The 17,675-nt window shown below is 39.8% G+C and overlaps 2 protein-coding genes across 2 annotated transcripts; both read right to left on the reverse strand.

The window, feature by feature from the left end:
• Window positions 1-3,628: 3,628 nt before the first annotated feature.
• LOC138225490 (trace amine-associated receptor 13c-like) lies at window positions 3,629-4,761 on the reverse strand. The gene has a single exon (XM_069185754.1). It carries the CDS (start codon window positions 4,655-4,657, stop codon window positions 3,629-3,631), a length of 1,029 nt encoding a protein of 342 aa, XP_069041855.1. The 5' UTR covers window positions 4,658-4,761.
• A 7,244-nt stretch (window positions 4,762-12,005) lies between these two features.
• Window positions 12,006-12,995, reverse strand: LOC102697474 (trace amine-associated receptor 13c-like). The gene has a single exon (XM_006626255.2). It carries the CDS (start codon window positions 12,993-12,995, stop codon window positions 12,006-12,008), a length of 990 nt encoding a protein of 329 aa, XP_006626318.2.
• Between the last annotated feature and the right edge of the window lie 4,680 nt (window positions 12,996-17,675).

Below are 17,675 nucleotides of genomic sequence, written 5' to 3' on the forward strand. Positions count from 1 at the left end.
GTGTGAATAGTCAAATTTCTTATATTTCTTAATGTGTTCACTCAGCAGACAAACATATGAAAACAAAAACAAAAAACAGCTGGCAAACACTTTTTTTTGGTCTTCAGAGGTCAGATTGTTCAACTATATGCATGTCAAGGGCCTGGGAATGATTTGAAAACCTTGTTCTAGGTGGCTACTAGCTTGGATAAAAATTTGGGACAAATTGATCAATTAGAAAAAATTCTACATCATGTTTTGTGAAGACTGGACCTGGAATGAAATTTCACGCCTATAATAAAAAATCATAAAAATATTGAAAATAATAAGAATAAAAACCATTGCAATTGCTATAAAAACCTTAAGACACAGCTAGAGAGCCTTTATCTGCTGTTATGCAATGAAAAAAAACCTCAGAGTTGCCTTCTGGTGTGAAAAAGGAGCACTGATAAGAAACTGATAAAAAACTGAATGATTACCCCTTCTGAGTCAATGATTGACAGCTAAAAATGTAATATAAGAAATATATAAGACATTTTTAGCCTGAAGCTTCTAGAGGAAGGCTCACCCCCTAAGGGCTCTGAATAGCTGAAAATACAATGAATGACAGTGGTTTTTACCAGTCAAATCGCCTTATTTCTTTTGCTCGTTCTTCAAAAATGTACTACGTAATCAATAACGTTTACTAGTCTCTAGCTCTTGAGATAAACTAGTCTGGGTTATTTTGGATATTTATCATGCTCCAGAATAAGGTAAAAACATTGGATATATATATATTTGCTGGTTTTTGCTTTTGCGGTTTTGTTGGTAAAAATGTATGATATTGACATGCTGTGCTTGCCGTGTTGCCATGTGTTTTTATTGGGATTCTGCTAGTTCATTAATTTATTGGTTTATTGCATAATAGTGTCATGTCTGTGGAAACAAACTTTATGGTTTTGTTGTGGTGATATTTGAGAATACATGCATGTGAGAAAATTTGTGGAGCGGTTTCAAACAAAAGTTGTTTATCTCGCGTTTATCTTAAAAATAAAAAGTGTCATCTGGGGAGACAGGAGTGGTCCTCGGTGACCACAATCCGGACTAAGTTGTAGTACCGATTCCTGGATTCTGACTGTCTGACACTCTTCTGAAGTGGTTCCATAATATCTGGTATACGGAAAAGAAAGCATAGATAAAAAAGCTTGGATTCTTATGTATCTTATACAAGTATCTTTTAATACAGTCTTTGCTGTGCTCTTGAGGATCCTTGTGATATTTTGAGCTCTGGTTGAATGATAAGTGTCGCAGTTTAAATAATTTTCGTAGTTAGAAATTATTAAACGCTCTGTTAAAAGCAAGGGAGTTTTTATGTCTGTTACAGTAAAAGAAAATGCCTGACAAAGTAGGGCTTGGACAGATTCCAGGTGCTTGTACAAATGTGCTAAAGAAATTAGCAAAAAAAGTCATTCCTTTATTGTATTGGCTAGCTAATGTCCTGTCCTCTTTAGTTAGATCAACTAAATGCTGTGGTGTTTGTCAAAGAAAAAAATAAAAGTTTTTTCGTTTAAAATGACGGTTAGAAAGAATGTGGACAAGCGTAATACTTTGAGTTTACAGCTTGTCCAAAGTCATTCATTATTAATACTATGAGTAATATCTTCGGTAAAGGCTTTGATGCATAAATATTTCTGCATAATTAAAATATTTATGATAAAGGTAGGCTGTGTACTTTTGACCAACTGAGCAATCTTGCTTTCATAAAATATACCAACTTCTTAATGACTGATGATTAACATGCTATAATACACAGTTTAAATTAAAAAGCTCAAATGCTGTATGTGAGAGGTTAAGCTTTATTAACTCCTCCTGGCGGTTTTATAAGGTGATTCCGGATACTTTCCGGCATGACGTCAAATGACGCGATACACCGCGTGATACTGTGTTTTGATGTGACAGGCCCACCGCGGTATACCGCGAAATACCCCACCCGTTTTGAATGGGTACAATCACACACATGGAAAAAACATCACTGAATTCCACAGAAAACACTACTCTACCACATGACTACCATTGCTCTAATCACTAACTGTGCTGCCGAGTTCCTTTCTACTGGAAGACCCTCACCCTTTGTACTGAAGAAAACTCATGGCGATAGTTGGATTTGAGCACCTTATAAATCAGTCACTTAAGCCATCACGCCACAGACGCAGTGACATAGCAAAAACTGAAACAGCTGTACACATATTGATAGAAAGTCTTATACTACTGTTTGTGTTACAGTACCTGAATATAATGATATCGTTATTAATTTCTTTAGATACACGATTCCATATTATATTCCCTATTAATCAAATTCTAAAGTATGCTTTTGTTTACTCCGATAACGAGCATAATCGCAGAACAGGTTAAAACTATCACTTATCTCACAAAGTATATAAACATAATATGGTCAGAAGGAGCACATAAAAATGTTTCCGAAATAAGCACATGTAAGACTTTGATGCTTAAAATATTTAGGGAGAAATGGAATACTGGTGTGTATTTTCTCTTTAAACTACCAATCCCAGCAATATACAGTTTACATAATATGTTTATGTTCCTAAATTCATATCGTTTATGAGCATGTGAAAGGCATGGTGAATTGGAGATTCTCAAGACTTACTTTGTATGATTGGAAATGAATACATGGCCAGATCAACAAAAAGCTGTGATGTTACATTTTGTCAATGAAAAAATAAAGTATTTTCATTTACAAAGGTTACAAAGAAACTAGACCAGAGTAATACTTTGAGTTCACAGCTTGACCAAGGTCATACATTATTAATACTATTAGTAATATTTTCGGTAAAGACTTTGATGCATAAAATATTTCAAATATTTATATAAAATATTTCTGATGAAGGTGGTAGGTTGTGTACTTTTGTCCAACTGAGCAATCTTGCTTTCATAAAATATACCAACATTTTAACATTTAATGATTAACATGATGTAATACACAGTTTAAATGAAAAAGTCTAAAGAGAATACAACTTAAATTCTTAATTAAAGAATTTAATCTGGATTCGAAACTGAATGTTTTCTAGTGACAGCTGATTCCGGATACTATTAACATAATCTAATTTGCATGCTGTAAAACGCGGTTAGACGCATCATGACTTTTTGGATGCGATACGCCCACCGCGTTGTACCACAGCGTATTGCGCTCATTTTGAATGGCTGCATCTGTAACCACTTGGTACAGTTGCATACAAGCAAAACATTTTGAATATGCTGAAAAACAATTACTGAAACAACACCAGCCATAAAACTGTAGATATTGTAGACAGATGCCAAGATACAAGAAACAGTAAATCTGTTAAAAATGGAATTATGCACAATTTTCAAAAGTAATGTGAGCCATGTTTCCTCAATTCTTTGTGGAAATGTAGGCTAGACCAAGAAACCTTCAAGGTACAGGCTACAAATAATAATATCAAATAATTAAATCTATTTGCTGCTGTGACTCCATATTGAGTTTGTGTGTCAAAGTGAAAAAAGAAGAATGGAGAAATAAGGAACCATTACTCCACAAATAAACAAATTATGAAAGTATTTTAACGTTCTGAATAATTGTCAAAAGAAGTACAAATTACAATAAAAAGCATGAATTTTATATTGAAGGTAATATTTAATGGTTTTCTGGAAACAAAGTAATAAGTGTGGATGCTGAATCACATATCCTAAATGTTAATATTTCTTTTGTTGACTTCTGAAACCAGGGGTAAAAAAAGGCATACAAAATTGGATTCATTGTAGAGTTAAAATAAACTAGAAAAAGTAGAGAATTCATTACTATAGAATACGAAGACAAATTAAAGTTTTCTACAGCCAGGCTGAAAAGATAATATGGTATCCAACACAGAAGGTGTACACTAATTATAATGCCTAAAGTTTTGGCTGCTTTTCTTTCCGATCTTTTAGAAATTTTACTATTGCTTCCATCTCTACAGTAATGTTTTCCAGTAACTAAATTGATCACTTGTGCATGCCTTTTGGCAACAATAAATATTTTCATATACAGAACTATCATAACAGAGTAAGGCAAAATAAAGCAAATCAACATGTCAGCTATCACCCAGGCTCCACTCATTTCAAATAAACAATCTCCACGACAGGTATTTAGGTTTTTGGACCTTTTAAAATTCATACTAAACATTATAGCCACATAACATACAGAGAATGACCAACTTAATATTATACACATGCATATGATATTAAGTGTTATTTTATTAGAATACTGTAATGGGTCACACACAGCAAGATATCGATCAATACTTATTAACAGAATATTACTAAGAGAAACAACAGAAAGTAAAGTTACAACTGCGTAGAAAAAAGCACAGAATGTGATCCCAAAATACCAACAGGTTTCTATATATCTGATCATTACGAACGGCATCACAATCAGCCCTATTAGAAAGTCTGCCACAGCCAGAGAGAGCAGGAGGAGGTTAGTTGGTGTGTGGAGCTGCTTGAAGTGAGAGATAGAGATGATCACCACCAGGTTTCCACACACTGTCAGCATCAGCACTGATATAAAGAAAACATATAAAATTACATAAACAGCTGTGGATCGAGTTTCTTTCGGGCAAGATGTATTGTCAGATGAAAAACAGTAGTCCTGTATTTTACGTCCTCCGATTTCATTTAATTCCATTATCTGAGAAAAAAGAATAAAAAAACTGCAGCTCAAAAAACTGCTCTTAAATTTCCAGAAAGAAATTCAGATCCACTCTATCTACTTTATTAAAAAGGGATATTAATCCTATTTGTAGAATGAGATTCAAATTCGCTGCTGTCAGCTTTGCTGCCCCTTGGTTTATATTCAGTTTCTGGTAGCTCCTCCTGCTGCTGCTGTGCATTAATGGTGTGAAAAGCTCAGAACAGATTAATTCCTTTGAGACCTTCTCAATAGAACTAGTCTGTCTTGTTACCCTTGGTATTATATTTAGCAGTATGTATGCTTGTGTCAACATCATTAGTAAACGTTCAATGTTTAAAATGAATTGAAGTGTCCCAACATTACTGTTAATCTTCAGCTATGTGGATGGGCTACCAAGGAAATTAGGAATATTGAAAGTTATTAAATGTATCCACATAAAAGTGTAAAGTCCGGATACTTAAAAAATAGCCACCAGGTAAATCTTTCTAGGAATAAAATATTGTGACAGTGTGCTACTACGATGAAATTCGAACTGGTTTAATTTTAAACTCTCGTGAGTACTGTAGACAATTAGAGATTGGGGTATTGCCTTTCCACAGAGCTTTTATTACGAGCTACTTCTCCTTATGAGGATTGCAGCAAACCTGAGCCGGTCATGGAAATATATATGGCAGACCAGAGAGCACAAGACTACTCTTATCCTTGAAGTAATGGCAAAGTCTGTCAAAGGTTCAAGGGGAAAAAGAACAGTTCGCCTCTGAAGATGAACTATGACAACTGTATCCTCTGTCCAAAGGTTAGTGTGCTTGCTCCGGTTGGTCTGCAACCTTGGCACCATACAAGACTTCCTATCAAGCACACAATACGGCTTAGATCTCTGATGTCATGACAGTGCTGGCGCCAGTGATCGGTCCTGCATGCACACATGGACAGCGCACCCCCCTGTGCTGTTAGAACATGCTCAGGCAGACTTTCACACCATGTAGCTAATTAATCTGCTATTTATTATTTCTTTATTAGTTCCACTTGGCTTAAATACTTCCCCTTTCACTCAGGGCTCTGTCATTAGCTGAGCTACTGTGCTTTTGCTACCTCATGGTTTCTTTAGGCCTGTTTTCTTTTTGCACTTGCTTATTAATACTGAAGCACTCTGGCTGCCTTCACATCATCCAGGTGGATGCTGCACATGGGTGGTGGTGGAGGGAATCCCCATTATCTGTAAAGTGCTTTGAGTGGAGTGTCCAGAAAAGCGCTATATAAGCATAAGGAAATCTGATTATTGATTCCCCTACCATTACTATCCACTGTACCTTTCAGTGGACCTTTTGAGTGCTCATCAGTCATCCCTACATTATTTCCATGAGTAGAAATCTTGAATTTACATAATATCCTGTAACGGTAATTCAAAATAATGAATTATGACTGCATACCTGCTCCATATGAAAAACTCTTGATCCCGAGGAGTAAAAAAAACACACAAAGACAATGACAGAGAAGTAACAATTATTCTTCTGGTCCCCACAGATGTTGAGCAACAAATTCCTGGAAAAAAGTAAATATATTCTAATCAACAATGAAAAACCAGCAAGGCTTTCTTGAAATAAAAAAAAATCAATACACTTATAAAACACTTTTCTGAACACTCAACTCAAACTGCTTTACAGGTAATGGGGACTCCACTCCACCACCACTAGTGTGCAGCCCCACCTGGATGATGTGACAGCAGCCAGAGTGCACCAGTACTCTCCCCACACACCAGCTCTCATTGGGGAGGAGAGCAAGAGTGAGGAAGCCAGCTCATAGATGGGGATTATTAGGAAGCCATGAGTGGTAAAGGCCAATGGGAAACTTGGCCAGAACACTGGGGTAACACCCCTACTCTTTTTGAGAAACAACCTGGGATTTTTAATGATTGCGGTTTTACGTTTCTCATCTGAAGGACAGTACCTTTTTACACTGTAGTGTCCCTGTCACTATACTGGGGCATTAGGATCATTAGGATCCACACAGACTGCAGGGTGAGTGCCCCCCTACTGGCCCCACTAACATTAAGACAAAATATACGGTAGATTATTGTGACGCCCTCAGGACAGCTTAGCACTGAAAGAATGCGCCACAGTGCAGGCTGGGAATTGCTGCTAGCTGACCCTGGTCATGTAAACAGTTGTGTAGAGAGACAGTAAGCACGGATTTAAATAGTTGTGTTGTTGTTGTTTTGCCCTGTTTCTCCAAGACCTGTATCCACCCTAACCTTGCGTGCCTGTTCCCATTGCAGCCCTCGTGTATTCAACCCTTACTTCAAGAATTTTTATGGTCTCTGTTGCTCTTGTTGGTGGACAGAGGTCCCAGATAAAGAGGTGCCCGTGCATCCAAATAGGAGGACAGTCCTGCTTATTTCCCACATTATTTTAATGAGGATGTAAACCTGAAAGAAGCACATCGTATTCACAACAAGCACTTGTTTTTAATTAATAAAAGTCTAAGCACTATACAACTATAATTGGAAAGATTGTCCCAAGGGGCTCAGCATCACCAGGGTTTCAAACCAGGTGTTTTCTGACTACAGCCCAAATGCTTCCACACATCATGTTAAGCATTCACTGCATTCACTGCGCCACCTGGTGGTTTTACAAAAGTAGTCCAGTCCTTCAACAGAATATTTTTTTAAAAGGGCAGTGTGGTGCAGTGCAGAGTGCTGGGGTTTGCGTAGCACAAACTGCTGTATTGTCCAGCATGCATTCTGAATGGCTGGATCTGTATGGCTTACATAGCTTATATAGGTTTTTTCTGTGGTCCCATTCTGCTGCTCTGGGAAGTAACACCAACTCTTTTAACCTCAACCCTTGTCGATCGCTATTAACCAGTCTCTTCACCTCAAAGATTGTCCATCGATACTCCTTAATGTAAGCCCCAAACACATTTAAAATTGACACAGCTGACAACAGTCCTTTCTAACGACAGAACTGAAAATAGATTGATTTTTGTAACAAATGCCATGTGATTAATTTCACATTACATTATTAAATGGACAAGTCTGTTAACAAGAGTATATGGTTGCCAAGGGTGCCAGAATGTTTTGGTGGTTGTGTCTATGATGGTAATCATTAATTAACATGACTCCAAGTCACCTTCGCCACACAGAAGCTGTGACGGTGGTATAATATACCTGCGGAATATTGTTTAACAAACCAGAGGATGATACTAGACTCATCTAGTTAATTTGGTTGCAAGTTGCTTTTTCCATTGAAAGTTCCCACCTCAATTTTAATTCATTCATAAATTCCATTAATTTCCTGCATAGACAAGGTAAACAAACAAAAAAAAGTTTTCTTTCTATTTTGAACAAAAACTATAAAGGGAATCGATACAAAATCCTTATCTATCTCCTCTCCCAAAATGGAACAATGTTCTCCTAGACCGGATGTACCTTTTAATGTCTTGAATTATCTTTGAAACTACACGCAGTATAGACCTGGTTTGGGTCTTGAATTAAAGAGAACCCCTGTCTGAACCTTCAGATTTGTATGTTTTTTCTCACATTTTAGACAGAAATATCCAGAACAAAAACCTACTACCTTGGGTAAAAAGTGATCGAACAAGTATAAAAAACCTGCATGATTTTTTTTATGAAGACAGGACATGAACTGGTTTTCTCACCCTTCCGAAAAATTAAATGTAATAGTATTTAAATACTGCCAGCCCTAGAGAGGCTTCTGATAATCTTTACAGTTTAAAGAAGTGTTTTACACTTTTTGTTTCAACTTTTCTGGTATTTATAGGGTTAAACAGGTTTAGTAAAACAAAATAAAAAACTATGCACGCATTCTAAAGAGAGGATACGTATTTGAACGTACAGTATATGGGAGCTTCACCAGCCATCTTTGTTGCAGAATGTTTTGTTTTTATAAACTTGTGAATTTTCTCATGGTAAGGTGAAATGTTCTTTATCTATTTTAGCAAAATTTAGCTTTTCTGCTTGTATCTGGCTGGAGAACCAATAAATCACAGACATACTGTACTTTGGTGCTTCTCTAAACTAAAACGCGAGATGACTATAACTATGACAAAAGGTTCATTTGCTTTATGATGATGTATCTAGTTATGAAACACAGTTCTGAAAAGCTCAGATTGCCTTGTGTTTTGTGATGTTGCGTTTTGATTTTGCTGGTAAAAATATATATTATTCAACCATTGTGCAGTTTCTGTCTCAAGTGCTATTGCCAGTATTACAGTATTAATTTGTTTATTAAAAAATTGTTTCACTGAAATGAAAACAAACTTAATTGTTGTGTTTAGAGGATATTGGAAGTCAGTTTTATGTGCAATATTGTGCGGAATGATTAAAAAAAATGTTTTGGTAATAAAATGTTTAGCATTAAAACCAAATACACAAGCTTAGACTGATATGCCTAGCTAGGGGTGGACAAAGTCATCCCAATGGACTCAGAATCAACAGTTAAACCCAATAATACTTAATGATGAGAACAAGAAGCACCTTTAACACGTTAAAACATCTGGAACCATAAAAATATCGAACAGCCATTTCATTGAAGCTGATACGCTGGCTACATTCAGGATATCAGCTTCAAAAACTTGAATGGGTAGTTTTTTGCAGACATCCAGGTAGCTAGTTACTGTATTTTGTGATGCTGAGTGTTCCAAGTGTGCATCAGAGTCCATAAGAGAGCATTTTCTAGGCTGTCTCTATTGGGTTTTGCTGGCTACTTCACTAAGACAGGGTTCTTAACCAGGGGTTCAGGAAGGGAACCTAAGGGTGTGGGAGTCACATATAATATTAACAGAGAATGCCTAACCATTATACAAATATTTATCTTTATATTTTTATAATTTGCAATTAGTTATTGTTTAACTTAATTGCATAGAATCCATTTAATAAATGTTGCCATTATTATTTTTAATAAAACTTGAAATGATCATTTAAACCATTGCACCCTAAGTTTAAAAATGTTGGTGATGTCGACGAAGAATTTCAACGAATCTTGGTCTCACATTCATCACTGATCATCATGACATACAGAGGCCTCAGTGCTTCTTATGTGGGAACATTTTTTGCAATGCCAACATTAAACCACCTGGGAATGAATCAGACAGTCTTGAGGTATTCTGACAGAAAAAGGCTCCAGGGAGGCACCAGAAATTTTGCCGAAACTTAGATTTGCTTTGGTGCAAAAACTAGAAACATCTTACAAGGTCATTTGTCATGCCTTGTGCCATGGAAATGGTTGAGCTGGAATGTGCTACAGAAAAGTGAAAGAAGATTGAGGAAGTAATTTTATCATTCATTCTCAAATTGTCAATGTCTTTGAATATTCTGAAACAGGTTATACAAGACAATACCAATGTGTCACATAGTAGTCAGCTGTTCATTTTTTATTTGGTATATGGAAACTGGTACCATAAAGAAGAATTTATCATTTTTTGTGAGCCGTTTCAAACAACCATGGAGGCTTCAGATATTCTTTAAAAAGTAAAAAGTCAAGGTTTAATTGTAAGGAATGTCTCAGCACAAGATACACCAATGGAGCACCTTCTATAATGGGAAAGAACACTGGATTTCCTCCCTGCTGAAGAGAGAAGAAAGTCATCGAGACTCACTGTTTCCTACATTGGGGTGCTCTGGCTTCTACATTGCTTCCAGAAACTCTAAAATATGTCCTGTCAATAGCTGTACAAGTATTCAGCTTTATTCATGCCAGGTCCCTAAGCATCAATCCATTACTGAATTCTGTACTGTTATCATGTAATAAATATTTGAATTTACATATCATACATTAAACATGAATGCTCTTTGGGGTGTGGTGTCTGGTGTTGCCTCCAGGCTGTCTGAAGGCTGGTTGGGCATGTTGTTATGGGCAACCCTGCAGTCTTCAGTTCTAGGAAGCTCCAGGCAAAGGGCTCTTGGCATGGGTCAGGTAACATGGCTGGGGTGGGGTCCAATGCAGCTATGGGGCATAGCACAGTGCTCCCAGTCCCGACCTGTGGGCATAATTGATATCCCATTCAAGTTGAGGCCACTGGGGAGGCCACTGCCAAGACTAGAAGAGGAACTCTCAGTGTGGGCAGCTTGGACACAAAGCAACCGGCCAGCGTCTAATAAATGCACTGGATGGGGCTGCTGCCAATGTTCTCATCGTCTTTGATAAGTGTCACGCCTGACATCCCTTCCTAGAGGGCGCTCCACTTCTCCCATTATTGTCCTTGTGATTAAGCTCCCTAGGTGTACCCCCTTAGCTTTATTATTTAAAGACTAGCTCCTCCAGTCGTCGGCGCTCATCATTAGGGTAAAGATGTCGCAAGGCCAGCCTAGCACCAGGAAACCCTACGTCCATCTCCTGAGGGCATAGGCCTCATCACCGACATCTCCCGCTTCCTGAGCCCGGGGTCTGGAGGATCTCGCCCCGTCACCCTTGGACCTCCATGTTTTGCCTGTCCGTGTGTTCCCCTCTCCCACGGATTTTAACCTTGTCGCGTCCCAGGATAGATTCCTTGTTGATGGACTTTCGGACTGTGCCCTGACCTGCCTTTGGACCTGTTTGGATTTGGATGCCGTGTTGTCTTCCCTGTTCACTGTCTCACGGATTGTCACTATTATTTTGTGCACTATTAAACCACTGTGTGTTCCCTTTGACCAAGCCTCCTGTTTTCTCCAGCTCTTACCGTATCGCATAGGGTCTACTACAAGATGTGACACGGATTTCAGTCAGTGTCCGTGACAATAAGGAGGCTGTGGAAGTCACTGATAGCTTGATGGTGGCAGTGGAAAGGTGCTTTGGCAGGTGGGAAGTCCTCACAGTTGCCTGGTAATGCCTGGGACAAAGACTGCAACAAAAACAGCACCTGTTTTGCTACAGACGCTGCTTGCTTGTGAAGGAACCTTACCTTGGAAGTCACAGACTTTTAAAATGTTGCTGGCACTGTAGAAGCTGGGACCACTCATGGTATGATGCCAGAAAAAGCTGACAGAATGGCATTAACAGGGTTCTAGGAAACATATAATAAAATGGACAAGCCAACACTCATTTCTTTGCAATGTTCCACTAAACAACTTTGAGAAGCATTTTTAAAGTAGTTTATTCAGAACGTTTTGTATGCAGAAACATAAGGAAGCAGGAGAAATTAATTAGTGACATACAAAAGATGCTGATTTTGTCTGTGACTCATGATGTATTTCAAACATGATGAAACTATAGATTTGTATTTTCTCCCAAAGTTTTAAAAAGTGCTTTTAAATACATATGCACTGTACTTCTAAAAGGGATAGATTATTGCACTTGAGGCTTATAATGACTATGTATTAACAGCACCAATATGTTTACAAGTTCTATTGGAACAAGGTGATCAAAGATGATGCAGTGTTAAAAATTCTGAGTGTTACAATCAATTTCACAGTCTTCTGAAACCAGGGATAAAAGAGAGCATAAATAATAGGATTCAGACTAGAGTTAAAATATACCAACCATGTCAGAAAATTATTAACTATAGAAGAAAAAGATAAATTCATATCTGCATAAACAAAACCACATATATAATATGGCATTAAACACATCAGAAAGATAAAAACTACCATTCCTAATGTCTTTGCAGCTTTTCGTTCAGATTTCATAGAAATCCTACCCTTTCGTTCATGAGAAAAAGGCAATTGCTCCTTGAATGAACTAATGACTTTTGCATGACTTCTAGCTACTATAAAAACTTTTCCATAAAGTAATAACATTACAAAACATGGTAACATAAATATAATTATATCAGCCATACTCCACATATCATTGATAAAAAACAAACACTCTCCAAGACAAGTATTATGTTTTTCTGCACTGCTGATATTCCCATTAAAATAAAGGAGTGCCAAGCTGTAAAGGACTGATAGTAACCATACATGCAATATGGCTATTCGTGTTAGATTAGCTGTTATTTTTATAGAATAAAGTAAAGGGTCACACACAGCAAGATACCGGTCAATAGCTATACATGCAATATTATAAACTGAAACAGAAGCTACAATACAACCAATTGTTTTATAAAGTATACAGAACTTTTCTCCAAAATACCAACATGTTTCTATTAAAAGAATTAAACAGAAAGGCATCACAGTTAGTCCTACTAGAAAGTCTGCCACAGCCAGAGAGAGCACAAGGAAGTTAGTTGGTGTGTGGAGCTGCTTGAAGTGAGAGATAGAGACGATCACAATCAGGTTTCCACACACTGTCAGCATCACCACTGCCACTGCAGAAATATACATCACCACATAAACAGCTGGAGATCGCACTTCCTTAGTACAGGATGAGTTGTATGTCTGAAAACAATACTGCATTGCTTCAAATTCGTTTTTCCATGAAGCTGTAAATCAATTGTGTTCACTAAAGGTCCACATGTAAAATATCAGAATTTAAATAAGTTTGTAAGTCATGAATAAGGCACGCTTACAGATTCAACTGGTATTAATCAGAATAATGTTTAAACATTGAATTATATACCATGAATAAGTTAAATATCTGCACTCAAAACATCAAAATCTAAACATGGTTAAGAATTTTTGGGAATATGATGAGAACAAATTAAATTGACACAAATAAGATTAACGTTAACAACCTTGCCTTCAACTCAGTGTCTACAAATCTTTTGATGTGGTGTGATGTTTATATTAATAATTCCTGGCCCCTCCTGGGTGTTGATGACTCTCCAGTGCTCCTAATGACATCTGTTGATCTGGGTTTTTGTGAGGAGCCTAGTGAGCATCCCATATCCTTAGACTGAACAGGGAATAAACAGAAAAACAATGGGAACTTAAAGATGTTTTGGCAAATTCAAATAAAATAAAAGTGAACAAAAGTCTTTAAACTAGGGGGAAGAAAGTTAATTAAATCAATTAATGAAAGGCAGATACAGTAAGCAAAATCCTTAGAAAAGAGCATGTACAGCTCATGCTGTTGGGGTTAATGTGAAAGTAGTCTGCCAGGACTGTTGGTAGGACAGTTGCCCCTGCCACCTCCTGGATGCTCGTAGGCATGCAGTGTTGCTTGTGAGGAATCCACCTTTCTTCCAATTAGCGATAAACCTTTACTACTGGTCTATTTTACCAATAAAGTGGTAGAAAATGAACAAATCAAAGGTCAACAGGTGGAAGGAGCACAACTACACTTCCTCACGTTCCCATGAGCAAACCCAGAATTCCTAGCTTGAAGCAGAGACATGAGAAAACACATTCGACATTTGACATCAGATGGATGTTTGTGGATATTATGACTTTCGGGTAGTTAGTTGACATAGGAAGGTGAGGAGACTGTTATTTTAGGTCTGTTGGGCCGTTAGATTACACTGTTCTTCTTGCTTCATGAGGAAGCTACATCCCCCTTTTTATTTACAGGGGGCATGCTACAGTAGTCACGGAGAGGTGGGAAAAGCAGGGCGAAGAAGAGAAGCAGAGGGAGGTGAGGTTCTTGAATGATTCCAGGTAGGAAGAGAGCGAACAGGGGTCTCACATTCCTTTTGTGGGGGGGGTGACACCGCGGATATACCCTCGCACCCCTCGCTACGGATGGTACCACTAGAGGGCCTGTAAGGCAACAAAACAGCCCCGTGCTCACCAGTGACTGCCCAGAACTAGAACCTCGCCTATGCAGCACTGCTGAAGAGCTTAGTAATCAGAACCCCTTAAAGACAGAATTCTTCATTTACTTTGCTATACAGCTCCATTTAACTGTATAGAATATAATCCATCTAAGTGATTCTTCACCGACTTTCCACCTCCTTATCAGGAGAGTTAATTTAATATTCAGTGACACCCCTGGCTAATTACCCACGCACTGTCACATCGTGGCGCCCAACGTAGGGCTCTGTGTGGAGAAATGGCCAGGGCTGATTCTGCTTAAGGAAGCAGTACGAGCACTCATTTTCGCCGTCTCTGCTGAACAAGAGGCTAATGGGCTCCGTCGTCAAACTCAAGACACCCAACAAGTGTCACGCCCTCTGCAGCCAGGGGGCACTCCTTCTCTGTCCTGTCCCTAGTTTCTGGTCTGCTGTCCTTCCTGTCCCTCTCTCCCTTGGGCTATATATTTCCGGGTCTTGCACTCTGTCCTCGCTCAGCATTGATGTTCGGATGTCCTGAGACCCGCCTAGCACCAGGGCGCCCCACGTCCGCTCCCTGAGGGCATAGGTTTCTATACGGCATTCCTGAACTCTTTGCACTAATGAGCCCGGGCCTTTTTCCCGTCTCGCCGCTACGCATATGGGTCTTTTTCCGCTCTCCTGCTCCCCACGGTTAGTCCCTTTGGACGTCCGTGACAGAATGCTGAGCCACCTACTAACCCCGCGAGCGGCGTTTTTTTTTTTGTCTTGCCGCAGTTTTTTTTTCTTGTTCTCTGGGCTGTTTTTTTTTTCAGTTCCTCTATTCTAATCACTGGATATCACTCCGATCTTCCGTGCCTGTGAGCGGGTCCTGTACCTGGCTTTCCTCGGGTAGATCACTCCGATATCAGTGATTGAATGTTGAGCTGGCTTGCCTATTCTTATTACTGGATATCACTCCGAGCTTCTGTGTCTGGAGCGGGTTCTCGTGCCTGGCTGTTCCTGGTCTTGCTCTCTCCGATATCAGTGATAAAATGGTAAGCTTTATGCCGTTCCTCCATTCTTTTCGCTGGATATCACTCCGGGCATCTGTGTCTGTGAGCGGACTTCGGTCTGGCTTTCCTCAGGTTGTCCACTCCGATATTAGCGTTAGAATGTGAACGTGCCCATTTGCCGTTCCTCAATTCTTTTCGCTGGATATCACTCCGGGCATCAGTGTCTGTGAGCGGACTTCGGTCTGGCTTTCCTCAGGTTGTCCACTCCGATATCAGCGTTAGAATGTGAACGTGCCATTTGCCCAGTCTGCGGTATTTTTTCCCGGGATTTTTGTGGTTTTTTTCTTGTTTTTTGCCTTTTGTTTTGATTTTTTTCTTCCTGATTTCCCCTCCTTTTTGGTCCCCCCTGCTCTCTGTGTCTCGGAACTTTGGTTCCCACCTGTTTTTGGTTCCTATATGTTTTTTGTGGTTTGTCTCCCTGGCCTTTCCCAGGTTTTTGTCGGTGTTTGTGCTTGTGTACTTTTTTTGTTTTAAGTCTCCGGAGCTCTTCTCTACCCCCCCCTTCCTCCACCCAATAAAGGTTTATACCCTGGAGGAAGGGGTAGCTCTCAGCCATGGATTCCCGGAGGTTTCCTTTCAGTTAAATGAGGTTTTTCCTCCCCCCAGTGCTGTGCAGCTTATTTATTTGTATGGGCGTCGGGAGTCGCCCATGAAGGGGGAGGTACTGTCACGCCCTCTGCAGCCAGGGGGCACTCCTTCTCTGTCCTGTCCCTAGTTTCCGGTCTGCTGTCCTTCCTGTCCCCCTCTCCCTTGGGCTATATATTTCCGGGTCTTGCACTCTGTCCTCGCTCAGCATTGATGTTCGGATGTCCTGAGACCCACCTAGCACCAGGGCGGCCCACGTCCACTCCCTGAGGGCATAGGTTTCTATACGGCATTCCTGAACTCTTTGCACTAATGAGCCCGGGCCTTTTTCCCGTCTTGCTGCTACGCATATGGGACTTTTTCCGCTCTCCTGCTCCCCACGGTTAGTCCCTTTGAACGTCCGTGACAACAAGTCCAGCTGGTGATTTTCCAGGAGGCAGCCTCGGTCCAAACCTGCTACCTACCGAGCCAGGTCAAGGTGACCCAAGACCTTTGTTGTCAAATGGAAGATTTTATTTATCTTTTCTCCCTGCTCCTCCTCATCTTTTTTGAGAGGACAGCTGAATGCCTTAACCGGGACTCTGCTATCTGGGTGAGCATCATTGCTCCTTTTCTCTATGGGGAAGCTCAAAAGGCATATTACAACCTTGACAGCTCTTCTGCTGCAGATTATAACCTGCTCAAAGCTGAGATCCTCACCCATGAAGGGGTTAAAACACGGGTCCAGGCACAGTATTCCAGGTGTTGCGCTACAGTCCCAACATCTCCGCTCACTCTCAAATGTTCAATCTAATCTACTGTACTTGGCAAAGAAATGGTTGGAGCTATTCACTTTGATGCCCAATCAAATAGTAGAAAGAATAGTCCTCTACTCTCATCCATGACAATCGCCCCCTAACCTGTATCAAAATGTTGAACAATCCAATCGTCAAAATGTAGATGACTTCATGGCAACCTTGGAACAGTCTGGCAGCCACTGACATCGCAGGGAAATCCCAGGGGGCTGCTGCTTCCTCATCCTCTCCTCTGTGTCGAGGACTCCAAAGGGAGGAGACCAAGCAGAATCTCGGAATGGGTGCAGAGTCAGTTCCCATCTAATCTGAAGGATGGCCATAGCTTTCCAGGGACATAAGGTGGTAGAACCGTGATGAACAGCCACATTGTGAACATCATGAACTTGACCAGTGTCTCATCAAAGACTGCACTAAGACGGACTGTAATATAGAGACCGGCTAAAGTAGAGAGTCACCCCAGTTTCTCTATCACCTGTATTCACAGGAAGCAAAAGAATTATCCAGCCGCCTGTCTAAATCTCCAGCTCAGAGGACAAAGCTTCAATATCTGCACCACCATGATTCTCTTATTCTTGTGAGGGACTTTCCCTGGTTTTCACAATTATTCCCCTCGCAGGAATCCCTTTCGCAGAATACAAACTTAAGGAAGAATGAAAAAACTTACCCTACGCCACAGGTAATCTGCATAGTGGGAAAATGAGCAAGAAAAGGAGTCACTTCGCAAACAGACTCTCACAGAGCTTCCCCCTCTCCTTTTTCTCCCCACAGCTCAAGGGCTAGGTCTAAACTAAATGGCACAAACCCAGAAGGGATACTCGTACTATAAAAGCATTGACAATTCATATTGCGGGCTAGCCCACTCAAACCTACAGAGATGCAGGAATTGAAAAAACCCAAGAAAGAATATTTGAATAGGTTCTCCTGGTAAGGGAAGGTTCTTCTGCTGACGTCAGGGGTTTCTGCAATAGCTTCGTTCCCTGAAGCCACAGTTAT

This window comes from Lepisosteus oculatus, chromosome 2 (assembly GCF_040954835.1).
Source record: "Lepisosteus oculatus isolate fLepOcu1 chromosome 2, fLepOcu1.hap2, whole genome shotgun sequence".
Classification (NCBI taxonomy): domain Eukaryota; kingdom Metazoa; phylum Chordata; class Actinopteri; order Semionotiformes; family Lepisosteidae; genus Lepisosteus; species Lepisosteus oculatus.